The 25,981-nt window shown below is 56.4% G+C and overlaps 2 protein-coding genes and 1 long non-coding RNA gene across 3 annotated transcripts in view; all 3 read right to left on the bottom strand.

The window, feature by feature from the left end:
• Positions 1–1,554: 1,554 nt before the first annotated feature.
• Positions 1,555–6,944, bottom strand: LOC142930561 (uncharacterized). Its single transcript, XM_076073381.1, has 3 exons — positions 6,871–6,944; positions 3,179–3,336; positions 1,555–2,526 (listed from the first exon to the last, which is right to left on the bottom strand). The coding sequence occupies exon 3, from the start codon at positions 2,521–2,523 to the stop codon at positions 1,555–1,557; it is 969 nt and encodes a 322-aa protein (XP_075929496.1). The 5' UTR covers positions 2,524–2,526; positions 3,179–3,336; positions 6,871–6,944.
• Positions 6,945–8,582: 1,638 nt separating this feature from the next.
• On the bottom strand, positions 8,583–25,810 carry MZB1 (marginal zone B and B1 cell specific protein). The gene is given in 5 exon segments (XM_032969409.2): positions 8,583–13,275; positions 15,218–15,322; positions 23,739–23,800; positions 23,803–23,838; positions 25,170–25,810. Coding segments are annotated over 5 exon segments (618 nt in total). The 5' UTR covers positions 25,401–25,810; the 3' UTR covers positions 8,583–13,091.
• LOC142930562 (uncharacterized) overlaps positions 8,583–25,981 on the bottom strand; it is a 29,584-nt gene continuing 12,185 nt past the window's right edge. The window contains exon 2 of the long non-coding RNA XR_012946523.1: positions 8,583–11,840. This is a non-coding gene — a long non-coding RNA (uncharacterized LOC142930562). The remainder of the gene's footprint in view (positions 11,841–25,981) is intronic.

A 25,981-nucleotide genomic window follows, 5' to 3' on the forward strand; every position in this document is an offset into this window, starting at 1 on the left:
ATGGGTCTCTATGTGAGTCTATGGGTCGCTATGTGAGTCTATGGGTCTCTATGTGAGTCTATGGGTCTCTATGTGAGTCTATGGGTCTCTATGTGAGTTTATGGGTCTCTATGGGCATCTATGGGCCTCTATGCATCTATGGAACTCTAGGCGAGTCTATGTGTCTCTATGTGAGTCTATAGGTCTCTATGCGAGTCTATGGGTCTCTTTGTGAGTCTATGAGTCTCTATGCGAGTCTATGGGTCTCTGTGTGAGTCTATGGATCTCTATGTGAGTCTACGGGTCTCTGTGTGAGTCTATGGATCTCTTTGCGAGTCTATGGGCCTCCACGTGAGTCTATGGGTCTCGACACGAGTCTATGAGTCTCTACGTGAGTCTATGGGTCTCCACGTGAGTCTATGCGTCTCCAAGCGACTCTATGGATCTCTACACGAGTCTATGGGTCTCCAAGCGAGTCTATGGGTCTCCACGTGAGTTTATGGATCTCTACACGAGTCTATAGGACTCCACGTGAGTCTATGGATCTCCACGTGAGTCTATGGGTCTCCACGTGAGTCTATGGGTCTATTTGTGAGTCTATGGATCTCCACGTGAGTCTCTGCGTCTCCAAGCGAATCTATGGATCTCTACACGAGTCTATGGGTCTCCAAGCGAGTCTATGGGTCTCCACGTGAGTCTATGGATCTCTACACGAGTCTATAGGGCTCCACGTGAGTCTATGGATCTCCACGTGAGTCTATGGGTCTCCACGTGAGTCTATGGGTCTCTAAGCGAGTCTATGGGTCTCTACGTGAGTCTATGGGGCTCTATGCGAGTCTATGGGTCTCTGTGTGAGTCTATGGATCTCTATGTGAGTCTATGGATCTCTACACGAGCCTATGGGTCTCTACACGAGTCTATGGGTCCCCACGTGAGTCTATAGGTCTCCACGTGAGTCTATGGATCTCCACGTGAGTCTATTGGTCTCCACGTGAGTCTATGGGTCTCTATGTGAGTCTATGGGTCTCCAAGCGAGTCTATCGGTCTCTATGTGAGTATATGGGCCTCTATGTGAGTCTATGGGTCTCCACGTGAGTCTATGGGTCTCTATGTGAGTCTATGGGTCTCCAAGCGAGTCTATGGGTCTCTATATGAGTCTATGGGTCTCTATGTGAGTCTATGGGTCTCCTCGTGAGTCTATGGGTCTCTAAGCGAGTCTATGGGTCTCTATGTGAGTCTATGGGGCTCTATGCGAGTCTATGGGTCTCTGTGTGCGTCTATCGGTCTCCACGTGAGTCTATGGGTCTCTGTGTGCGTCTATCGGTCTCCACGTGAGTCTATGGGTCTCTGTGTGCGTCTATCGGTCTCCACGTGAGTCTATGGGTCTCTACGGCTGTTGCGAGCAGCTTCCCCGACACGGCCATTGTGAACCTCCCTGAGTCGCCATCCCAGTCACCTCGCGTGCGAAGAAGCAAGCGGCTCAAGGTGTCGATTCTCTCCCCCCCCCCCGCGCCCCCCATCTCTGCCTCCCGCGCCGCGTTCGTGTCGCCTCTTCACTCGCTCTCCGCCCCGGCTTCAAACGCTGTCCCTTTCATAGATGACCGGCAGTGTGGGTCGCTTTGATCTGAAGGACCTTCTGGGTAGAAAGCTGTCGCGAGGCGGCGCCCCACGGACTCCGCCTCGAAGCGGCAACGCTTCCCTCGCTGCGCTTTGAAGCTGCTGCTGATGCTGCTGCTGCTGATGATGACGACGATCGCAAATGTCAGGACAACACGATGAGTTCGCCCAACCCTTGCGTGGCAGCAGCAGCAGCAACGGCGCCGATGATGATGATGATGGCGATGATGCGTTCATGTCACCCTTCTCCTCCTCCTTCTCCTCCTCCTCCTCCTGCTGCTCATCCTCCTCCCCCTCGCTGTGCGCGCCGGGGTTGGTGGGACACACGTGGATGAGGACGCGCTCTGCGTACAGCCCCGCCTCCACGTGCGCGTCCGTGCCGCAGTCGTGCTCTGGCTCCCCGGTGGATGAAGCGGAGGGGGGTGAAGAGGAGGAGGCGGCGGCGATGTGCGGCGACTGATGCTGCTGATGGTGACTGTGGTCAAGCCGCTGCTGATGATCATGATGATGATTACTCCACTGCTGCTGCTGATGATCATGATGATGATTACTCCACTGCTGCTGCTGATGATCATGATGATGATTACTCCACTGCTGCTGCTGATGATGATCATGATGATGATTACTCCACTGCTGCTGCTGATGATGATCATGATGATGATTACTCCACTGCTGCTGCTGCTGCTGATGATCATGATGATGATTACTCCACTGCTGCTGCTGCTGATGATGACTCTGCGACTCGCAGGCGGCTCGCGGCCTCCCCGTGGCCGCGCTACGTGCGTCGAACGTGGGAGTGGCGAGCTGGCGGATGGAGAGCGTGTACGCGTCGCGCGGGTCGCCTGCGTCCCGGGGCCCCTCGGGGGGGTCCCGCGGCACGGCCCCGCTCCGAGCAGGGGTCGATCGGGGTCCCAGCCCCCACGTCATGGCCTACGAGGTGGGGGAGGGGAGGGGGTGAGGGGAGAGGTGGAGTGGTCAGTCACCTCTGGACGGTGTTGAGCGGCTTAGGCACGACGAGGAGGGATTTCTTGGTACGGCCGTCTGCCCATTCAGTGAAGCTGACCCTACGTCGTTTCGGCCCCGAAGGTCGTGGCGACCATACTTCACCCCGCTGGTCAGTGCGGATTGGCGAAGGTTTGGGAGCGGGAGGTGGTGGTGGTGGCCATGACCGGTTCAGATATCACGGGCCACTGATGCTGGCCGTGGCCGGGATTCGAACTGGGATCACCAGATCCACGATTAATTTCACCACCCCTCCACTCCATCGTTATCATCATCAACATCATCATCGTCGTCTATCGTCTTCATCGAGATGATCATCTCCGGAACATCTCAAGCCGCCCAATGGCAGGGCCGTCCCAAAATGACCTCATGAGACTGGGTGAGGACTTTTCTGGCTAAACAAGCGGAACAGTAACGACCATTGTTCCTCCTGATTCTGATTGATCGCTGTCATCATCATCATCGTCGTCGCCCTTTGCTGTTCACCCAGGAGAGCCGCGCCGAGTCTCAAGACTCATTCTTTTTTAGGAGCGTGCCGCCGCATCTGTATGTTTGGCCGATGACGTTCTCTAAAGTTTACCTTCCTGTGCACGTGGGGGGGGGGGGGGGCTGAGGGGCCCACAGGGCTGTCAGGGCTGCGCTGTCGTATTCCCGTGCCACCAAACACCTCGCGTCCTCGCACGGGGTTGGGAGGTTCACGAATCTCGACGTGATCCACCAGCCCTCGCCTCCAGCACGCTGGATTACAGGCAGGCGACATCGTCATCATCGCCGTCATCGCCACCACCGTCGCTACCATCATCGCGATCACCACCATCAACATCTTTGCCAACATCATCATCGGTACAATCACCACCATCAAAACCAACATCATCATCATTATTCCCATCGTCACCGCCATCGTTATCATCGCTATTGATTGCACGCTGTGGGTACATTTACATAAGCGACCTTGAATGCAAGAATGGAAGAGGGAAGGGGCTCATGGGGGGGGGGGGTGGATGAGGGGGGCGGTGAGTAGGTGAGTGACTCAGAGCTCAAAATAGCAACGAACACGAGCACCGCGTACCGTTATGTCTCCCGGCCACGGGAACGTGGAATTTCCACCGCTCGTTTACAGCCGCTAACGGGGCCAGCACGTTCGAACGGGCGAGCGCGCGGGCTCACACGTGCGGCCACAGTCGATATACGCAGCTCTGTCCTACGAAAGGACTGAACCCCGGCACTGCAATGTGGAATTTCATAGTCTCCGATGGACCCTTTATCCCTTTGATGTAACCTTACAGATGCACACGCCGACATCCATACCAAGAGGCGCTAAGATGCATGTTGATGCTCACCGTTCACAATCAGATAACGCGCAGCAAATCCACTGCTGGATGATGGCCTCCCCACGCCTTTGCGTGTCGTGGGGGGTGATTTCACCACAGTTCACCACTCCCGGGGGTCAATGTTGGGTTTGGTGAACAGGGCACCAAGGATCGGGTTCAGATGTCGCTCGCTACTGATGTTGGCCCACGGCGGTGGGAATCGAACTCATCTCGGCGGCTTTTTTTTTAAATGCGCGGCGCGCTGAAGAAACGGCACTACCGCTCCCCACTAATTCGCAAGTGGAGATCCCCCACCGCTCGGATTGATTTTGCGAGTCGATGGAGCGAGTTCGCCCGGTGGGCGATCGCTTCGTGGGGCGTTTTGTGATGAACGTGAGCGGGGCGCTGCTTGTAACGCAGCAGGGACGACGCTGGGGTTGGACTCCCGACTCGGTTCGCCCCTGGAGCTGTGTTTGTTCTCCCCCGATTCTGCATGAGGTTCCTCTCTGAGCTAACCCCATCAAAGGCAAAGATAAAGATCCCCCGTATAGCCTTAGCAGGATGTTGGGGCAAGTGCTGTTAGCGAGCACCTACAGTGAGGGAAAAAAGTATTTGATCCCCTGCTGATTTTGTAGGTTTGCCCACTGGCGAAGAAATGATCAGTCTTTAATTTTAATGGTAGGTTTATTTGAACAGTGAGAGACAGAATAACAACAAAAAAATCCAGAAAAACGCATGTCAAAAATGTTATAAATTGATTGGCATTTTAATGAGGGAAATAAGTATTTGATCCCCTCTCAATCAGAAAGATTTCTGGCTCCCAGATGTCTTTTATACAGGTAACGAGCTGAGATTAGGAGCACACTCTTAAAGGGAGTGCTCCTAATCTCAGCTTGTTACCTGTATAAAAGACACCTGTCCACAGAAGCAATCAATCAATCAGATTCCAAACTCTCCACCATGGCCAAGACCAAAGAGCTCTCCAAGCATGTCAAGGACAAGATTATAGACCTATACAAGGCTGGAATGGGCTACAAGACCATTGCCAAGCAGCTTGGTGAGAAGGTGACAACAGTTGGTGCGATTATTCGCAAATGAAAGAAACAAAATAACTGTCAATCTCCCTCGGCCTGGGGCTCCATGCAAGATCTCACCTCGTGGAGTTGCAATGATCATGAGAACGGTGAGGAATCAGCCCAGAACTACACGGGAGGATCTTGTCAATGATCTCAAGGCAGCTGGGACCATAGTCACAAAAAAAATTGGTAACACACTACGCCGTGAAGGAATTAAATCCTGCATCGCCCGCAAGGTCCCCCTGCTCACGAAAGCACATATACATGCCCGCCTGAAGTTTGCCAATGAACATCTGAATGATTCAGAAGACAACTGGGTGAAAGTGTTGTGGTCAGATGAGACCAGAGTGGAGCTCTTTGGCATCAACTCAACTCGCCGTTTTTGGAGGAGGAGGAATGCTGCCTATGACCCCAAGAACACCATCCCCACCGTCAAACATGGAGGTGGAAACATTATGCTTTGGGGGTGTTTTTCTGCAAAGGGGACAGGACAACTTCACCGCATCAAAGGGACGATGGAAGGGGCCATGTACCGTCAAATCTTGGGTGAGAACCTCCTTGCCTCAGCCAGGGCATTGAAAATGGGTCGTGGATGGGTATTCCAGCATGACAATCACCTAAACACACGGCGAAGGCAACAAAGGAGTGGCTCAAGAAGAAGCACATTAAGGCCCTGGAGTGGCCTAGCCATTCTCCAGACCTTAATCTCATAGAAAATCTGTGGAGGGAGCTGAAGGTTCGAGTTGCCAAACGTCAGCCTCGAAACCTTAATGACTTGGAGATCTGCAAAGAGGAGTGGGACAAAATCCCTCCTGAGATGTGTACAAACCTGGTAACCAACGACAAGAAACGTATGACCTCTGTGATTGCCAACAAGGGTTTTGCCACCAAGTACTAAGTCATGTTTTGCAGAGGAGTCAAATACTTATTTCCCTCATTAAAATGCAAATCAATCTATAACATTTTTGACATGCGTTTTTCTGGATTTTGTTGTTGTTATTCTGTCTCTCACTGTTCAAATAAACCTACCATTAAAATTATAGACTGATCATTTCTTTCTCAGTGGGCAAACGTACAAAATCAGCAGGGGATCAAATACTTTTTTTCCCTCACTGTATGATTCCGGCACGCAACACGAGGGGGTGGGTGGCCAGCACCACGCCCGGCCGCCTTTGTCTCCCCAGGGGCGATGTTAACATACCGCACCAGGTACTCATTTAAGGCTGAGTCGACCTAGGGAAGGCCCAGGACACGGTTCAAATAATCGCCCCCGGTGTTGGCCGTGAGCGGAAATCTAATTCGGCTCGCCGGGTTCGTAGCGCAGCGTAGCGCTAACCACTACACTACCGCTAACCGAATCCCACCCCCCTCACACACACACACAACGTAACCGGTGTTGGCCAAACATCCCAATGCTGAAACATTACCTGCAGGTTCCTCAATCGGGCTCACGCACAACAGCAGCAACAGAAGCAGCAGCACCCCCCCCACCCCCCGGATTCATCCCGCACCAATCCACTCCATGGCTTTAACAAAAGGCACCCGCCAAATCTCGCGATGTAAGAAGGGTCCCCCCCCCCCTTAAAACAATGACAACTTTTCTGGATGAATAACATGAAGACGATGATGACGCGAACGAGTGTAAACCTAAACACAGAGTCGATGTCCCTTGGTAATGGATGATGGCACCGATCGATAATTGTATTTATAACGGCGATTGTAGAGATTGCATTGACATTTGACATTGTTCGTCCGATGAATCACCATGAACACGTCACCAGTATAATGTATATTAGTTCATGAATTATCACCAGTATAATTATTCATCCTGAACGAGTAATTATCATTCTCACCACTCATTCACCATCACCATCCTCTCCACCCACCTTGCGCAGAAGTCGAGAGAGCCGTGAGTCTGCAGCCTTGGCTCCCACGACTCGGTGAGCCACTCCGGGCCCCCCCCCCCCTCCCACACACCGCTTCACTCATCCCTCCCTCCCTCCCACCACCTCCTCCCTCCCTCCCCTCCACTTCCCCATCACCATCTCCTCCATTCCCCACCTGCTCCCTCCCTCCCCATCCTTCCTCCCCCTTACCTCCTCCCCCACACTCCCCCCCCACCTCCTCTCTCCCTCCCACACTCCCCCCCCCCTCGTGAAGAGTCTAACCCCCGCACGGGGGCGTGATGGATGCAATGGCAGCAGCGTGAAGAGTGCTCCCCGAGCCGAGTAGCCGGCCACGCTGAGCATCACGAGGCATGGCGCGAATTGAAACATCGAGCGGAATGATCGATCGATGTTCGAGGCGTCACACCGTGGAGGGGGCCCGATGGGGGCCCGATGGGCTCCCCCCCCCCCCCCCGCAACCGGTAGCGCGGTCGCCACTCTTCGCAGAGGGCTTGCGGTTCGACTCCAGTCTCCGCCCTGGTCAATACTCCGGGTGCATCGATCGTAAAAAAATCATCCGCGCCGTCTTGCTTCGCAAGTGGACGTCACGGGTGCGGCGACGTTATTCGAGAGCTCGGACATCGTGGCGGCGTCAGGGTCCAAACTAAAAATAAAATGTGTACGCGCAAGCCACTCCTGCTGTGAAAACCTGGCAGGAGCCTCCTGAAGAAGAGTCTTGAGACTCGGTAAGCCTTCGCTGGGTCAACGAGCGGTGTGCCGACAAGACGCTTGTACAACAACCGCCATTCACCACTAAGTGGCGGTGACGTCACCACGACGCTTGTGCCAGGCTATGTGCACCCTGAGGCCACGTGAAGTGTCGAACGCCCGCTGGCAGGAGGTCACGGGGCAGACCCAGGTGCCACGGGTCGACTGACTGAGATGACTGGCTGATGCACCACCTGTGCCCCATACTGTGCCAACCTGCTGTGCTTTAGCCACTCGGCGCTCCGCTCGTTGTTGTGAGCGTCGCTCCTCCACCCTCCGTTGTTGCTAGAGGGCGACTGCCTCCAACTGCCCAGTACCGTCCTTCACGAGCCTCCTCCACAGAGGCCGATCTTGACACCGCTGGTACCAGTCATCGGCAAGTCCACTCAGCTCCACGTCCTCCTGTACCACATCACTCCATCTCTTCTCTAGCCCGTGCCGCGCCCGCTTAGCCCCCTCAATCCGGCCGAACAAAAGCTGTTTCGGCATGCGGTGGCAGGGCATGCGGGCTACATGACCCAGCCATCACAGCCTTCCCCGCCGGAGGAGCTCACCGATGGGACCTTGCCCAGATCTTTCAAGGATTTGTGAGCTCCTCACACAATCCAGTCTGGTTAAACCCAGGATGGATCGTAGGCAGGCCAGCCTAAATGTTTCTAACCGGCGAAGATGTTCCATTAGGGGGGTCCACGTTTCGCAAGCGTAGAGAAGGGAGGGAATGACCGTGGCCGAGAAGACCTGAAGCTTAGTGCGGAGCGACAGACCAGGTAGCTTCCACACAGCGTTACGCAACCGATGAAAAGATATTGCCGCTCGACTGATTCGGAGTGAGACCTCTGCTGTTAAACTGGAGCCGGTCATTAGCACACTGCCCAGGTATGGGAAACTCTCCGCTTGCATGCACGCGCACACACAGACGGAAAGAACCCAGACGCAAGCTGATGTCCCATTGTTCACCTTTATATTAAGAGTTAAATATTCACAGCGCTCGCCGTGCACGGCAGGTGGACGGGGAGGATGTTTGACCGATTTCCTTTGCATAGAAGACGAACAAACGGCCTTGCGAAATGAGAATCCCTTCCGCGCAGAGATTCCGAGGGTTTGGAGTGGCTAAAAGATGCATCCTCTTGTTTTTATTTGTAAAACTTCGCCACATCCCTAACCCCATCGACTGTTAAATCGCTCGAACATTCCTGCGATCCCGACGCGCGGAGACATCGGCGACCTCTGCGGCCTCCCGCGGAGTCGGCCCCGAACGCCCGTGACGCCGCGCGCGATGTCGCGCCTCGACCACGTGGCGGCGCCAACCACTCGGAGTGCCCAGCGCGGGTGTCGGGTGTCACGTGTCGGTGTGCGGGTGTCTCGGTGCGGGTGTCACGTGTCGGGTGTCACGGTGTGGGTGTCACGTGTCGGTGAGCTGTCACAGTGTGGGTGTCACGTGTCGTGTGGCAAAACAACCCCCGACCTCCTCGCGGTGCCAGACAGGCAACTCTGTCGTGGACAGTGCTGTGGGGGGAGGGCCAATTCCGATTGGCCCCTCCCCTCATGGCGTCTGTGACCACCACAGTGGCTAAACGGGGGCTCTGGACAGGTGCGAGGGGCTGGTAACCCCTCCACCTTCAATTAATTGCCACGAAACTACGACTTAAATATGTAACTAATAAGCTTGTGCCGGAGGCCTCGGGGGGCCAGGCGTCTATGACGTCTCCTGGCCAAACCCCAATTGGCGGAGCCAGGAGATTGAATATCTACCCTCGGGGCTCCTCCAGAAACAAAGAAAAGCCACTTCGTGTGGCGACGTGGAATGTTTGAACGCTCACTGCGGAGGAGAAGCTGTCACTCCTCTGTCGGGAGCTGGACCGGTGCCACCTGGATCTCTGTGGCATTCAGGACGTCCGGTAGACTGGTTCTGTCTTCTGCCACCATGAGGGGTGGACAGTCCTCTACTCGGGGCAGCAGACTGCCAAGCAACAGGGTGTGGCTCTTCTTTTGAACAAAAGAATGAAGGGTGCGTGGGAGCGTGGCGGTAAGGTGTGGAAAGCTGTAAGCCCAGGGTACTTTGGGCTTGCTTTCCCATCAATCGGAGGTGAGGAGTGGTGGTCGTGGTTACTTATGCCCCCACCGAAGATGAACATCCGTGGAGGGATGCAGGCAAAGCCGATGAGTCAGATGCCTTCTATGACCTCCTGTCACAGGTGCTGGCTGAAGTGGCCCCTCGAGATAGAGTCATCTTGTTGGGTGACTTCAATGCCCGAGTTGGTCATGATGCTGGCACCTGGTCTGGAGTGATTGGAGGGCATGGGCCAGATCAGCTCAATAACAACAGTAGGAGGCTGCTAGATTTTTGTGCAGCCCATGGGTTTGTAATTACCAACACGCTGTTCCGGCATCGGCGTATCCACACAACATCATGGATGCATGCCGGGTCCAAGCAAGAACATCTGCTGGACTACATAATGATGGACCAGCGGATGCGAGCCCAAGTCCTTGACACCAGGACCTACCGTGAAGCTGATCTGCCCTCTGACCATCGACTAGTCATCTGTAAGATGCGCTTGCCATTCTTCCACTCCAGTGGTGGGTGTACACCCAGGACCCCATTCCAACCTAAAGTGGCCTGGTCTCAGTTACCTGATGAAAGTTGCAAGCGAGAATTTCATCATCGCGTGCGGCTGGGGTTGGCATCGTCCCCCACTCCTCCTGATGTCGAGGGTAAATGGGCGAGGTTTAGGACTGTGACTCATGCAGCTGCAATGGCTGCTTTGGGTACGCGGTCCAGACCTCTCCAGAGACCCTGGCTGACAAGAGGTGTTCAGGATGGTTGAGAAAAAGCGCCAGGCCCACTGTCATCGGCTACAGAATCCCACGTCAGAGAATGAGGAGGCATACCGCAGCCTTCGCTCGGAGGTTCGGAGAGCCGTGAGGCGCTGCAAGGATGGGTGGTGGTCGTGGGTTGCTGAGGAGATGGAGTCTGCCTCAGTGGCCCGCGACCATAAATCTCAATTTAACTCCATCAAAAAAGTAACCTGCAGCGCCACACCTATTACCATAATTAGGGGAAAGAACGGTGATCTAATCTCCGACCCCCAGGAACAGGTTTGCATATTTGCTGAGCATTTCTGAGGTCCTGGGGGAGGGGAACTCCCTCAGTCAGGAAAACATCGGGGCGCAAACTGGGGATGACCATGCTGAGGCTGTAGTGCCTCAAATATTGGAAGAAGTCACCCCCTGCGAGTGGCTGGCTGAGGTGCCATCTGTTGAGGAAGTACTATTGTGATCCGGAGTCTCAGACCAGGAAAGGCACCGGGTAGAGATGATCTCCCAAGCGAAATGCTGAGGGAGGGTGGCGTTTGTGCACAGACTGCCCTATATGACATCATAACAAAAGTCTGGACCACTGGACAGGTTCCGCAGAATGGGAAGGATGCCCTGGTGGTCCCCCTCTTTAAGAAGGGAGACCGCACAGACTGTAACAACTACAGGGCATCTCACTCCTCAGTGTGCCGGGAAAGGTCCTGCTAATGATTATTCAACATCGCCTTGCCAGGCACGCTGAGGAGAGGCTTGCGGAACCCCAATGCAGTTTCAGGAAAGGGCGGTCCTGCACAGATGCCATATTTTCTGTCCGTCTGCTACAGCAGAGGTATAGGGAATTCCAGCAAGACCTACATCTCTGCTTTATTGACCTGGTCAAGGCCTATGATACCATCAGTAGGCCTGGGCTCTGGGTTGTTCTTCGTGCTTTTGGAGTCCCTGACCCTCTGCTCACGATCAATAAGGACCTTCATGATGGTGAGCGGGCCCGGGTAAAACTACGTGGCTGGGAATCAGAGCCATTCCCTGTACACCTTGGGGTGTGACAGGGATGTCGTCTGGCTCCCACATTATTTAACATCTATTTTGACCACGTAATTCGTGAAGCCTTCAATAGCTGTACCGGGGGAATCTCCATATTGTACAGATATAATGGGAGGCTGATCAATGCCCGGGTGCGGTCAAGGGATGGCTCCCTATTGCTCAACCACATTATGTATGCCGATGATTTGGTAATAGTTGCTCATTCAGAGGCGGAGTTGGAGACGCTGCTGCTGAGACTGGAGCGTGCCGCTAAGAGATGGAGCCTTACCATCAGCCCCACCAAAACTAAGCACCTGCCTGGGTATTTTGTACCATCGGACACTCCACCCCCACAACTCCCATACCTGGGCAGTGTGCTTATGACCGCTCCAGTTTAACAGCAGAGATCTCACTCCGAAACAGTCGAGCAGCAATATCTTTTCATCAGTTGCGTAACGTTGTGTGGAAGTTTCCTGGTCTGTCGCTCCGCACTAAGCTTCAGGTCTTCTCGGCCACGGTCATTCCCTCACTTCTCTACGCTTGCGAAACGTGGACCCCCCTAATGGAACATCTTCGCCGGTTAGAAACATTTAGGCTAGCCAGCCTACGATCCATCATGGGTTTAACCAGGCTGGATTGTGTGAGGAGCTCACAAATCTTTGAAAGATCTGGGCATGGTCCCATCGGTGAGCTCCTCCGGCAGGCAAGGCTGCGATGGCTGGGTCATGTAGCCCGCATGCCCAGCCACCGCATGCCGAAACAGCCTTTGTTTGGCCGGATCGAGGGGGATAAACGGGCGCGGCACGGGCTAGAGAAGAGATGGAGTGATGTGGTACAGGAGGACGTGGAGCTGAGTGGACTTGCCGATGACTGGTACCAGCGGTGTGAAGATCGGCCTCTGTGGAGGAGGCTCGTGAAGGACGCTACTGGGCAGTTGGAGGTAGTCGCCCTCCAACAACAACGGAGGGCGGCGGAGCGACGCTCACAACAACGAGCAGAGCGCCGTGTGGCTAAAGCACAGCAGGTTGACACAGTAGGGGGCACAGGTGGTGCATCAGCCACTCATCTCAGTCAGTCGACCCGTGGCACCTGGGTCTGCCCCGTGACCTCCTGCCAGTGGGCGTTCGAAACTTCACGTAGCCTCAAGGTGCACATGGCCTGGCACAAGCGTCGTGGTGACGTCACCGCCACTTAGTGGTTAATGACGGTTGTGTAACGTGTCGGTGTGGTGTCCCAGTACGTGTCAAAGTGTGGGTGTCACGTGTCGTTGTGCTGTCTCAGTGTGGGTGTCACAGTGCGGGTGTCACAGTGTGGGTGTCACAGTGTGGGTGTCACAGTGTGGGTGTCACAGTGTGGGTGTCACAGTGTGAGTGTCCCAGTGTGGGTGTCACAGTGCGGGTGTCACAGTGTGAGTGTCCCAGTGTGGGTGTCACAGTGTGGGTGTCACAGTGTGGGTGTCACAGTGTGAGTGTCCCAGTGTGGGTGTCACAGTGCGGGTGTCACAGTGTGAGTGTCCCAGTGTGGGTGTCACAGTGTGGGTGTCACAGTGCGGGTGTCACAGTGTGGGTGTCCCAGTGTGGGTGTCACAGTGTGGATGTCACGTGTCAGTGTGGGTGTCACATCTCGGTGTGCTCTCTCGACAGCGGCGTGACGTCTCGTTGTGCCGCCCCCTGGGCGCCACAGTCGCGCTGGCACAGCCACGGCGCCAGCCCCTGGCCCGGCGGCGCTGCCGAGCGGAACGCGGCGTAGATCTCCTCCTCGCCCAGCTCGCCCAGCAGCGCGTGGCACATCTGCAGCAGCCTGCGCAAGGAGACACACCACGTGGCTGAGTGACAGAGTGGCTGAGTGACCACGTGGCTGAGTGACCACGTGGCTGAGTGACCGCGTGGCTGAGTGACAGAGTGGCTGAGTGACAGCGTGGCTGAGTGACCACGTGGCTGAGTTACAGAGTGGCTGAGTGACAGAGTGGCTGAGTGACCACGTGGCTGAGTGACAGAGTGGCTGAGTGACCACGTGGCTGAGTGACCACGTGGCTGAGTGACAGAGTGGCTGAGTGACAGCGTGGCTGAGTGACCACGTGGCTGAGTGACCACGTGGCTGAGTGACAGAGTAGCTGAGTGACCATGTGGCTGAGTGACCGTGTGGCTGAGTGACAGAGTGGCTGAGTGACCACGTGGCTGAGTGACCACGTGGCTGAGTGACCACGTGGCTGAGTGACCGTGTGGCTGAGTGACAGCGTGGCTGAGTGAAAACGTGGCTAAGTGACAGAGTGGCTGAGTGACAGAGTGGCTGAGTGACAGCGTGGCTTAGTGACCACGTGGCTGAGTGAAAACGTGGCTGAGTGACAGAGTGGCTGAGTGACAGAGTGGTTGCGTGACCACGTGGCTAAGTGACAGAGTGGCTGAGTGACAGAGTGGCTGAGTGACAGCGTGGCTGAGTGACCACGTGGCTGAGTGACCACGTGGCTGAGTGACCACGTGGCTGAGTGACCACGTGGCTGAGTGACCACGTGGCTAAGTGACAGAGTGGCTGAGTGACAGAGTGGCTGAGTGACAGCGTGGCTGAGTGACCACGTGGCTGAGTGAAAACGTGGCTGAGTGACAGAGTGGCTGAGTGACAGAGTGGTTGCGTGACCACGTGGCTAAGTGACAGAGTGGCTGAGTGACAGAGTGGCTGAGTGACAGCGTGGCTGAGTGACAGAGTGGCTGAGTGACCACGTGGCTGAGTGACCACGTGGCTGAGTGACCACGTGGCTGAGTGACAGCGTGACGGCGGAAGTGACAATGCGACGACAGGGGAGTTTCAATCGAAGTTAAAAAATTCAGTCGAGTGATTCTGATGAACGAGCGATTCGTGAACTCGAAAGGGGAAACACAAAGCCTCACACGGGTCGGTTAGCACACGAGCTCCTAAAACAACGAAGCAACGTGCAACGTGCAATGAATATCACGTCGTGATAGACTTACCTTTTGTTGGACGTGCCAAAGAAATAGATAAAGACATCAAATGCACTGTGATGCGGCGTGTAATTATTTATTGCCTTCACTTTCTACAAAGATATGTAAAAATTGAAAGCGAATTTGCGTAAAAAAATTATCATAGCCGCTCGACCTTCTTCTGCGTTCGTCAAAAACTCCAGGCACACGTGAATAATAATGAGGGGGAGCGCATGTGGAGTGACGTCATTTTTACTTTGATGTCTCAACAACAGCGTGACGGAGATCACGTGATGACGTGAGGGTTCTGCCTTTGTAGTGAGGGTTGTCACTTGACGCCGAGGAGGGGGGAGGAGGCGCCTCGCCCCCCCCCGTGTGGAGTGACGTCACCCGATAATTATTATTAATGAGGGGGAGGGGTTCTTCATGCGGAGTGACGTCACCCGCTCATGATTATTAATGAGGGGGAGGGGTTCTTCATGCGGAGCGACGTCACCCGCTCATGATTATTAATGAGGGGGAGGGGTTCTTCATGCGGACTGACGTCACCCGCTCATGATTATTAATGAGGTGGGAGTCCATGTGGAGGACGTAACCCGTTCATGATTATTAATGAGGGGGGGCTGGCCGACGTGGAGTGACGTCACGCGCGGGACACACAGACATTCATCATCGTAGTGAATATCAAGGTGTTCCGCGTGGTCACGAAGCTGCAGTTGTAACGCTTCTGCGCTCCTCGTTGAGAGACCAACGAGGACAGGGAGGAGGAGGAGGATAGACCGATGGCCGTGCCGCTCGCCACTCACCTGAACGGCCACTTCCCACCGCCCATCATCATCCCCATCGCGTCCTGCGCCTCCAGGCCGGGTCCCGACAAGCGCTTCTGCCCGCTCAGCTCCTTCACCCCGTAGCTGCACGCACACAAAGACAACGATTCCCCTCCCTCGTGTAGCCTGTGACAGACTGTTGGGGCAAGTGCTGTCAGCGAACAGCGATGAAGACCCGGAACGGCCAGCAGCAGCAGCAGCATGCCCGGCCGCCTTAGTCACACGATAACTAGTTTGTACATGCACAAACTGCTCTATATGCGTATATACACATACAACACTATGTACATACACGCGAGTGGTGATACATGCGCACGTGCCGGCACGGTGGCACACGAGGGGGTGGGTGGCCAGCACCACGCCCGGCCGCCTTTGTCTCCCCAGTGGCGATGTTTACTACACACCGCACCAGGTACTCATTTGAAGCTGAGTCGACCTAGGGGAGGCCCATGTCCGATTCTGATAATCGTCACTGGGTGTTGGAATCGAACCCGGGTCGCCGGGTTCGTAGTGCAGCGTAGCGTTAACAGCGACACTACGACATGCACACACAGAATCAGAATATGTATTTAGACTGCAGGAATCCGATGAGCTATAAAGCTCTTTTTTTACAGATGCCCAGTCGGCGCCGGTAAGAACGTGACACCAACAAACGTGTTCAAAAACACACGGCAGGAGTGCAAAGTACAAGACAGGTAAACAACAAAGACAAATAAAACACGACACCGTCCCGATCCTGCCACGCAAAGTCCACCGAGCTATTTACACACAAAACACGCGCACACCGCGATATTAGCGTGCAATGTCTCACCAGCTGTAACGCAACACTGGTGGGGACCTCACGATGTCGAGAGACAATGAGGCTCCCTCCCTCCCCTCCCCGTGTCGCCCCGTGTAGGATCATGGGTGCCCGGGTTTGTGACGCAACGCGACGGGACACGTGACACGGCGCCCGCCACCGCCGTCTGAGGGTCACGAGACCGAGCGCGTGACACGCGCGTGCCTGCAAGGGTCACGACTAGCGCCTGTCCAGCCTGGCCTGTAACGCGAGCAACGTTTCACCCCCCCCCCCCCACAACATTCATTGTTGGCTAACGCGGCGTGCAAGCAGTGGCGATAACTGCTGCCCGTGGGCGTTCTGCTGCTGCCGCTGCTGGTGGTGGTGGTTGTGGTGGTGGTGTGGGGTGTCCATGGCGAACATCTGCAACGTGACACGGCCACGTTGGCCCAAACACCACCACCGCACGCCTGTCCGTCTTCAATGTCTCCCCAACGTCGTCTTTGGTTCTTTCGGTGGAGTCACGTAGATAGAATTATTTTATTTTAAATATATGATTATTGTTTTTTTTAATCTACGTGACTTTACCGAAAGAACCCAAGAATATGAATTCCTGCAGTCCCGGAAGTTTAAAGTCAAAATCTCCCCGACGCTTCACGACGGCACCCAATACAAACGACCCCCCCCCTGGCCACTCGCCGTCACCACGTGACTCACGGGCGGTGTCACTACGGCGCCCGTGGCCTGACCTGGCCCACCAAAGACAAAGCTCCCCCGTGTAGCCTTGACAGACTGTAGGGGCGAGTGCTGTTAGCGAGCAGCTATGAAGGCCGGAACAGCACACGAGGGGGTGGGTGGCCGGCACCACGCACGTCCGCCTTTGTCTCTCCAGTGGCGATGTTTACACACCGCCCCAGGTACTCAAATGAGGCTGAGTCGACCTAGGGGAGGCCCAAGACCGTTTCAGATCATCGTCACTGGTGTTGGCCATGAGCGGGAATCAAACTCGGGTGGCCCAGGTTCATGGCGCAGCACGCTAACCGCTTCACCACCGCTCCCCACCACCACCACCAACCACCACCAGCAACGCAGGGGTTGTGCCGCGTGCCGCGTGCCACGTGCCACGTGCGTGTTTTATATTGCGGAGCCAAGGATCTGGGAAGGAGGCGAATGACTGCTTCGTTATTGTGTCACTTATATTGTCCGCAACGAGGTTAATGGTTATGTTGTGTTGCTCAGCATTACATTTATGGCGTTTATACCTCGAGCGTCCGGCAGTTCAACGGGCGTTGGTTCAAGCGAGCCTGACTTTCAATGCGAGTTGCTGGAAAGCGCGGAGATGATGGAGATGATTTATGTGATGGAGATGGTGTAGGTGATGATGGTGGAGATGGTGTAGGTGATGGAGATGGTGGAGGTGATGGAGATGGTGTAGGTTATGGCGATAGTGGAGATGGTGTAGGTGATGGAGATGGTGGAGAGGGTGTACAGTGAGGGAAAAAAGTAGTTGATCCCCTGCTGATTTTGTACGTTTGCCCACTGACAAAGAAATGATCAGTATTTAATTTTAATGGTAGGTTTATTTGAACAGTGAGAGACAGAATAACAACAAAATAATCCAGAAAAACGCATGTCAAAAATGTTATAAATTGATTTGCATTTTAATGAGGGAAATAAGTATTTAACCCCCTCTCAATCAGAAAGATTTCTGGCTCCCAGGTGTCTTTTATACAGGTAACGAGCTGAGATTAGGAGCACACTCTTAAAGGGAGTGATCCTAATCTCAGCTTGTTACCTGTATAAAAGACACCTGTCCACAGAAGCAATCAATCAATCAGATTCCAAACTCTCCACCATGGCCAAGACCAAAGAGCTCTCCAAGGATGTCAGGGACAAGATTGTAGACCTACACAAGGCTGGAATGGGCTACAAGACTATTGCCAAGCAGCTTGGTGAGAAGGTGACAACAGTTGGTGCGATTATTCGCAAATGGAAGAAACACTGTCAATATCCCTCGGCCTGGGGCTCCATGCAAGATCTCACCTCGTGGAGTTGCAATAATCATGAGAACGGTGAGGAATCAGCCCAGAACTACATGGGAGGATCTTGTCAATGATCTCAAGGCAGCTGGGACCATATTCACCAAGAAAACAATTGGCAACACACTACGCCATGAAGGACTGAAATCCTGCAGCGCACATATACATGCCCGTCTGAAGTTTGCCAATGAACATCTGAATGATTCAGAGGACAACTGGGTGAAAGTGTTGTGGTCAGATGAGACTAAAATGGAGCTCTTTGGCATCAACTCAACTCGCCGTGTTTGGAGGAGGAGGAATGCTGCCTATGACCCCAAGAACACCATCCCCACCGTCAAACATGGAGGTGGAAACATTATGCTTTGGGGGTGTTTTTCTGCTAAGGGGACAGGACAACTTCACCGCATCAAAGGGACGATGGACGGGGCCATGTACCGTCAAATATTGGGTGAGAACCTCCTTCCCTCAGCCAGGGCATTGAAAATAGGTCGTGAATGGGTATTCCAGCATGACAATGACCCAAAACACACGGCCATGGCAACAAAGGAGTGGCTCAAGAAGAAGCACATTAAGGTCCTGGGGTGACCTAGCCAGTCTCCAGACCTTAATCCCATATTAAATCTGTGGAGGGAGCTGAAGGTTCGCGTTACCAAACATCATCCTCGAAACCTGAATGACTTGGAGAAGATCTGCAAAGAGGAGTGGAGGTGACGGAGGTGGTGGAGGTGATGGAGGTGGTGGAGGTGATGGAGGTGGTGGAGGTGGTGGAGGTGACGGAGGTGGTGGAGGTGACGGAGGTGGTGGAGGTGGCGGAGGTGGTGGAGGTGATGGAGGTGGTGGAGGTGACGGAGAGTGGTGGAGGTGAGAGAGGTGGTGGAGGTGACGGAGGTGGTGGAGGTGATGGAAGTGGTGGAGGTGACGGAGGTGGTGGAGGTGGTGGAGGTGGTGGAGGTGACGGAGGTGGTGGAGGTGACGGAGGTGGTGGAGGTGATGGAGGTGGTGGAGGTGGTGGAGGTGATGGAGGTGGTGGAGGTGACGGAGGTGGTGGAGGTGGCGGAGATGGTGGAGGTGACGGAGATGGTGGAGGTGACGGAGGTGGTTGAGGTGGCAGAGATGGTGGAGGTGATGGAGGTGGTGGAGGTGACGGAGGTGGTGGAGGTGACGGAGATGGTGGAGGTGATGGAGGTGGTGGATGTGACGGAGGTGGTGGAGGTGATGGAGGTGGTGGAGGTGATGGAGGTGGTGGAGGTGGCGGAGGTTGTGGAGGTGATGGAGGTGGTGGAGGTGATGGAGATGGTGGAGGTGACGGAGGTTGTGGAGGTGATGGAGGTGGTGGAGGTGATGGAGGTAGTGGAGGTGATGGAGGTGGTGGAGGTGATGGAGGTTGTGGAGGTAATGGAGGTGATGGAGGTTGTGGAGGTGATGGAGGTGGTGGAGGTGACGGAGGTGGTGGAGGTGGCGGAGGTGGTGGAGGTGACGGAGGTTGTGGAGGTGGTGGAGGTGGTGGAGGTGGTGGAGGTGATGGAGGTAGTAGAGGTGGTGGAGGTGGTGGAGGTGGTGGAGGTGATGGAGGTGGTGGAGGTGGTGGAGGTGGTGGAGGTGACGGAGGTGGTGGAGGTGATGGAGGTGGTGGAGGTGACGGAGGTTGTGGAGGTGATGAAGGTGGTGGAGGTGGTGCAGGTGGTGGAGGTGATGGAGGTAGTAGAGGTGGTGGAGGTGATGGAGGTGGTGGAGGTGGTGGAGGTGGTGGAGGTGACGGAGGTGGTGGAGGTGATGGAGGTGGTGGAGGTGACGGAGGTTGTGGAGGTGATGAGGTGGTGGAGGTGGTGGAGGTGGTGGAGGTGATGGAGGTAGTAGAGGTGGTGGAGGTGGTGGAGGTGGTGGAGGTGACGGAGGTGGTGGAGGTGATGGAGGTGGTGGAGGTGGTGGAGGTGGTGGAGGTGACGGAGGTGGTGGAGGTGATGGAGGTGGTGGAGGTGATGGAGGTGGTGGAGGTGTTGGTGGAGGTGGTGGAGGTGGTAGAGGTGTTGGTGGAGGTGGTGGAGGTGGTGGAGGTGTTGTGGAGGTGGGAGGGGTGGAGGTGGTGGAGGTGTTGGTGGAGGTGGTGGAGGTGGTGGAGGTGTTGGTGGAGGTGGTGGAGGTGGTGGAGGTAGAGGTGGTGGAAGTGGTGGAGGTGGTGGAGGTGGTGGAGGTGTTGGTGGAGGTGGTGGAGGTGTTGGTGGAGGTGGAGGTGGTGGAGGTGGTGGAGGTAGAGGTGGTGGAGGTGATGGAGGTGGTGGAGTGTTGGTGGAGGTGGTGGAGGTGGAGGTGAGGTGGTGGAGGTGGGTGGAGGTGGAGGAGGTGGTGGAGGTGGTAGAGGTGTTGGTGGAGGTGGTGGAGGTGGAGGTGGTGGAGGTGATGGTGGAGGTGGTGGAGGTGGTGGAGGTGGAGGTGGTGGAGGAGGTGTTGGTGGAGGTGGTGGAGGTGGTGGAGGTGTTGGTGGAGGTGGTGGAGGTGGTGGAGGTGATGTAGGTGGTGGAGGTGATGGAGGTAGTAGAGGTGGTGGAGGTGGTGGAGGTGGTGGAGGTGATGGAGGTGGTGGAGGTGGTGGAGGTGATGGAGGTAGTAGAGGTGGTGGAGGTGGTGGAGGTGGTGGAGGTGATGGAGGTGGTGGAGGTGGTGGAGGTGGTGGAGGTGATGGAGGTGGTGGAGGTGACGGAGGTTGTGGAGGTGATGAAGGTGGTGGAGGTGGTGGAGGTGGTGGAGGTGATGGAGGTAGTAGAGGTGGTGGAGGTGATGGAGGTGATGGAGGTGGTGGAGGTGGTGGAGGTGGTGGAGGTGACGGAGATGGTGGAGGTGATGGAGGTGGTGGAGGTGACGGAGGTTGTGGAGGTGATGAAGGTGGTGGAGGTGGTGGAGGTGGTGGAGGTGATGGAGGTGGTGGAGGTGGTGGAGGTGGTGGAGGTGACGCAGGTGGTGGAGGTGGTGGAGGTGGTGGAGGTGACGGAGGTGGTGGAAGTGATGGAGGTGGTGGAGGTGATGGACGTGGTGGAGGTGATGGAGATGGTGGAGGTGGTGGAGGTGTTAGTGGAGGTGGAGGTGGTGGAGGTGGTGGAGGTGTTGGTGTAGGTGGAGGTGGTGGAGGTGGTGGAGGTGTTGGTGGAGGTGGTGGAGGTGGTGGAGGTGTTGGTGGAGGTGGTGGAGGTGGTGGAAATAGAGGTGGTGGAGGTGGTGGAGGTGGTGGAGGTGTTGGTGGAGGTGGAGGTGTTGGAGGTGGTGGAGGTGTTGGTGGAGGTGGTGGAGGTGGTGGAGGTGGTGGAGGTAGAGGTGGTGGAGGTGATGGAGGTGGTGGAGGTGTTGGTGGAGGTGGTGGAGGTGGTGGAGGTGGTGGAGGTGATGGTGGAGGTGGTGGAGGTGGTGAAGGTGGTGGAGGTGATGGAGGTGGTGGAGGTGATGGAGGTGGTGGAGGTGGTGGAGGTGGTGGAGATGGTGGAGGTGGAGGTGGTGGAGGTGGAGGTGGTGGAGGTGTTGGTGGAGGTGGTGTAGGTGGTGGAGGTGATGGAGGTGGTGGAGGTGGTGGAGGTGGTGGAGATGGTGGAGGTGGAAGTGGTGGAGGTGGTGGTGGTGGTGGAGGTGTTGGAGGTGGTGGAGATGGTGGAGGTGGTGGAGATGGAGGTAGTGGAGGTGGTGGAGGTGGTGGAGGTGGAGGTGGTGGAGGTGGTAGAGGTGGTGGAGGTGGTGGAGGTGGTGGAGGTGGAGGTGTTGGTGGAGGTGGAGGTGGTTGGGTTGATGGAGGTGGTGGAGTTGGTGGAGGTGGTGGAGGTGTTGGAGGTGGTGGAGATGGTGGAGGTGGTGGAGGTGGAGGTGGTGGAGGTGGAGGTGGTGGTGGAGGTGGTGGAGGTGTTGGTGGAGGTGGAGGTGGTGGAGGTAGTGGAGGTGGTGGAGGTGTTGGTGGAGGTGGTGGAGGTGGTGGAGGTAGTAGAGGTGGTGGAGGTGGTGGAGATGATGGAGGTGGTGGAGGTGGTGGAGGTGGTGGAGGTGACGGAGGTGGTGGAGGTGATGGAGGTGGTGGAGGTCACGGAGGTTGTGGAGGTGATGAAGGTGGTGGAGTTGGTGGAGGTGATGGAGGTGGTGAGGTGGTGGAGGTGGTGGAGGTGACGGAGGTGGTGGAGGTGGTGGAGGTGATGGAGGTGGTGGAGGTGGTGGAGGTGGTGGAGGTGACGGAGGTGGTGGAGGTGACGGAGGTGGTGGAGGTGATGGAGGTGGTGGAGGTGATGGACGTGGTGGAGGTGGTGGAGATGGTGGAGGTGGTGGAGGTGTTGGTGGAGGTGGAGGTGGTGGAGGTGGTGGAGGTGTTGGTGGAGGTGGAGGTGGTGGAGGTGGTGGAGGTGTTGGTGGAGGTGGTGGAGGTGGTGGAGGTGTTGGTGGAGGTGGTGGAGGTGGTGGAGGTGTTGGTGGAGGTGGTGGAGGTGGTGGAGGTAGAGGTGGTCGAGGTGGTGGAGGTGGTGGAGGTGTTGGTGGAGGTGGTGGAGGTGGTGGAAGTGTTGGTGGAGGTGGAGGTGGTGGAGGTGGTGGAGGTAGAGGTGGTGGAGGTGATGGAGGTGGTGGAGGTGTTGGTGGAGGTGGAGGTGGTGGAGGTGGTGGAGGTGATGGTGGAGGTGGTGGAGGTGGTGGAGGTGATGGAGGTGGTGGAGGTGATGGAGGTGGTGGAGGTGGTGGAGGTGGTGGAGATGGTGGAGGTGGAGGTGGTGGAGGTGGTGGAGGTGGTGGAGGTGTTGGTGGAGGTGGTGGAGGTGGTGGAGGTGATGGAGGTGGTGGAGGTGATGGAGGTGGTGGAGGTGGTGGAGATGGTGGAGGTGGAGGTGGTGGAGGTGGTGGAGGTGGTGGAGGTGTTGGTGGAGGTGGTGGAGGTGTTGGTGGAGGTGGTGGAGGTGGTGGAGGTAGAGGTGGTGGAGGTGGTGGAGGTGGTGGAGGTGTTGGTGGAGGTGGTGGAGGTGGTGGAGGTGTTGGTGGAGGTGGTGGAGGTGGTGGAGGTAGAGGTGGTGGAGGTGATGGAGGTGGTGGAGGTGTTGGTGGAGGTGGTGGAGGTGGTGGAGGTGGAGGTGATGGTGGAGGTGGTGGAGGTGGTGGAGGTGATGGAGGTGGTGGAGGTGGTGGAGGTGGAGGTGGTGGAGGTGGTGGAGGTGGAGGTGGTGTTGGTGGAGGTGGTGGAGGTGGTGGAGGTGATGGAGGTGGTGGAGGTGATGGAGGTGGTGGAGGTGGTGGAGGTGGTGGAGATGGTGGAGGTGGAGGTGGTGGAGGTGGTGGAGGTGGTGGAGGTGATGGTGGAGGTGGTGGAGGTGGTGGAGGTGGTGGTGGAGGTGGTGGAGGTGGTGGAGGTTTTGATGGAGGTGGTGGAGGTGGAGGTGGTGGAGGTGTTGGTGGAGGTGGAGGTGGTGGAGGTGGTGGAGGTGGTGGAGGTGTTGGTGGAGGTGGTGGAGGTGGTGGAGGAGGTGGAGGAGGTGGAGGTGGTGGAGGTGATGGAGGTGGTGGAGGTGGTGGAGGTGTTGGTGGAGGAGGTGGAGGTGGTGGAGGTGTTGGTGGAGGTGTTGGTGGAGGTGGTGGAGGTGGTGGAGGAGGTGGAGGTGGTGGAGGTGGTGGAGGTGTTGGTGGAGGTGGTGGAGGTGGTGGAGGTGTTGGTGGAGGTGGTGGAGGTGCGTCTCACTCGTTCCAGGACTGCGAGCAGCATTGCTCCATGGTGTCGAGCAGTTCGGACTCGGGCAGCTCGGCCTCTTCTGCACGGCCCTGCTCAGGTGCTCCTGCATCTGGGGGCGGGCGGGGGGGGCAAGGTTGAATGAGTCCGACTCTCCCACGTGGGTAGGCGAAGACACGTGGTCGGTGACACGAGGGTAACGTGGTCCACTAGGTAGGGTAACCTGGGTGGTTGAATCTGTGCGGGTCGTTAACATCGGGCTTTTTCATGACAAGGTAACCAAATTTAAAATAAAACGGTTATCAGTTGTCAACAGTGCATAAAGGAAACATGTCTAGATCAGTAAGCGTGGCGCTGCTTATCCACGGTGGCATAAACGGTGAGCGCACTGGACCTGCAAGCGCACTGGACCTGCAAGCCAGAGGTCGCCGGTTCGATTCCATCTCCCGGCGCGGCACCTCTGTCCACCCGGCACAGTTGACGCGCAGGTGCGGTGTGGTGCGGTGTGGTGTGGTGTGGTGCGGTGTGGTGTGGTGCGGTGTGGTGTGGTGCGGTGTGGTGCGGTGTGGTGTGGTGTGGTGTGGTGCGGTGTGGTGTGGTGCGGTGTGGTGCGGTGTGGTGTGGTGTGGTGCGGTGTGGTTCGGTGTGGTGTGGTGCGGTGTGGTGTGGTGTGGTGCGGTGTGGTTCGGTGTGGTGTGGTGCGGTGTGGTGTGGTGTGGTGTAGTGTGGTGTGGTGCGGTGTGGTGTGGTGTGGTGCGGTGTGGTGTGGTGCGGTGTGGTGCGGTGTGGTGCGGTGTGGTGTGGTGTGGTGCGGTGTGGTTCGGTGTGGTGTGGTGTGGTGTGGTGCGGCGTGGTGCGGTGTGGTGCGGTGTGGTGTGGTGTGGGGCGGTGTGGTGTGGTGTGGGCTCTCCCTTTCCAACACGTCCGGTCTGCGTGGAGGAGTAGGCCAAACGCCCTCTCTGAGAGCTCGCTCAAGCGGCGTGAGCGAGCAGCTCCAGGGCCCACCCCCCCATCACCTCTCAAACTGACCACGATGGTAAAACGAACCGCGCCAGACAATCGGTGAGTTCGCATCATCACCACTGGAATCGGTTACCGGCTCCAAACTTTCTTCACCAATTTCACAACCCTCGCGGGCACTACGTGTGTGGGACCTATACAGGGGACCCCCCTATACAGGGCTCCCCTATGCAGAGGTCACCTATACAGGGCTCCCCTATCCAGGGGGCGTCCTCTATGCAGAAGTCCCCTATACAGGGGGTCTTCTGTACAAGGGGCTCCCCTATGCAGGTCCCCTATCTAGGGGGGTCCCCTATACAATGGTCCACTATCTAGGGGGGACCCCTATCCAGGGGGGTTCTCTATGCAGAGGTCCCCTATACAGGGGGGGTCCTCTGTACAAGGGGGGTCCCTATCCAAGGGGTCCTCTGTACAAGGGGGTACCTGGTAGGCGATGGCTCGGCACGCGTCACAGCGGAGGTGCTGGGGCATGTGCTGGGAGTGTCCTTCCTCGTCGCTCAGCTCGGGCGTCTGGAAACTCAGCGTTCCCCCGGCGGTGCCAAGTCCATCCGCCGCGTCCTTGCTCGCGGCGGCCCCGCAGGGCGACAGCAGCGCGCAGACCGCGAGGCACCAGCAGCAGCAGCACCACGCGGTCATCTTCATCGTCATCTTCATCGTTGTCGTGATGGTGACGACGATTATACTGCTGCTGATGATGATACTGATGATGACACTGTTGCTGGTACTGTTGATGCTGCTGCTGATGATGCTACTACTGCTGCTGCTGATGATACTGATGATGATACTGATGATGATGATACTGATGATACTGATGATGATGATGATACTGATGATGATACTGATGATGATACTGATGATTATGATGATACTGATGATGATACTGATGATGATGATACTGATGATGATGATACTGATGATGATGATACTGAATGATGATACTGATGATGATGATACTGATGATGATGATGAGTGGCGGCTGCACGGGCGGATGTTGGCAGCCCCCTGACCACGGACGTTCCCTTCACGGTGAATCGATCCGCGCGGCTCGCACGAAGCCGTCTTGCGAATCGAAGGATCGATTCCTCGCGTGCGCGCAAAAGGCGGGCGGAGTGGTGGTGGTGATGGTGGGGATGGTGATGATGGTGGTGGTGATGGTGACGATGGTGGTGGTGATGGTGATGATGGTGGGGATGGTGGTGATGGTGGGGATGGTGGTGATGGTGGGGATGGTGATG

The sequence above is a fragment of the Petromyzon marinus genome, chromosome 41, assembly GCF_048934315.1.
Source record: "Petromyzon marinus isolate PM22_M1 ecotype Great Lakes invasive population chromosome 41, UKy_Petmar_22M1.pri1.0, whole genome shotgun sequence".
NCBI lineage: Eukaryota > Metazoa > Chordata > Hyperoartia > Petromyzontiformes > Petromyzontidae > Petromyzon > Petromyzon marinus.

Excerpts from the sequence above, each read along its gene's own strand:
- LOC142930561 (XM_076073381.1), bottom strand. The coding sequence starts at position 2,523 with ATGACGTGGGGGCTGGGACCCCGATCGACCCCTGCTCGGAGCGGGGCC.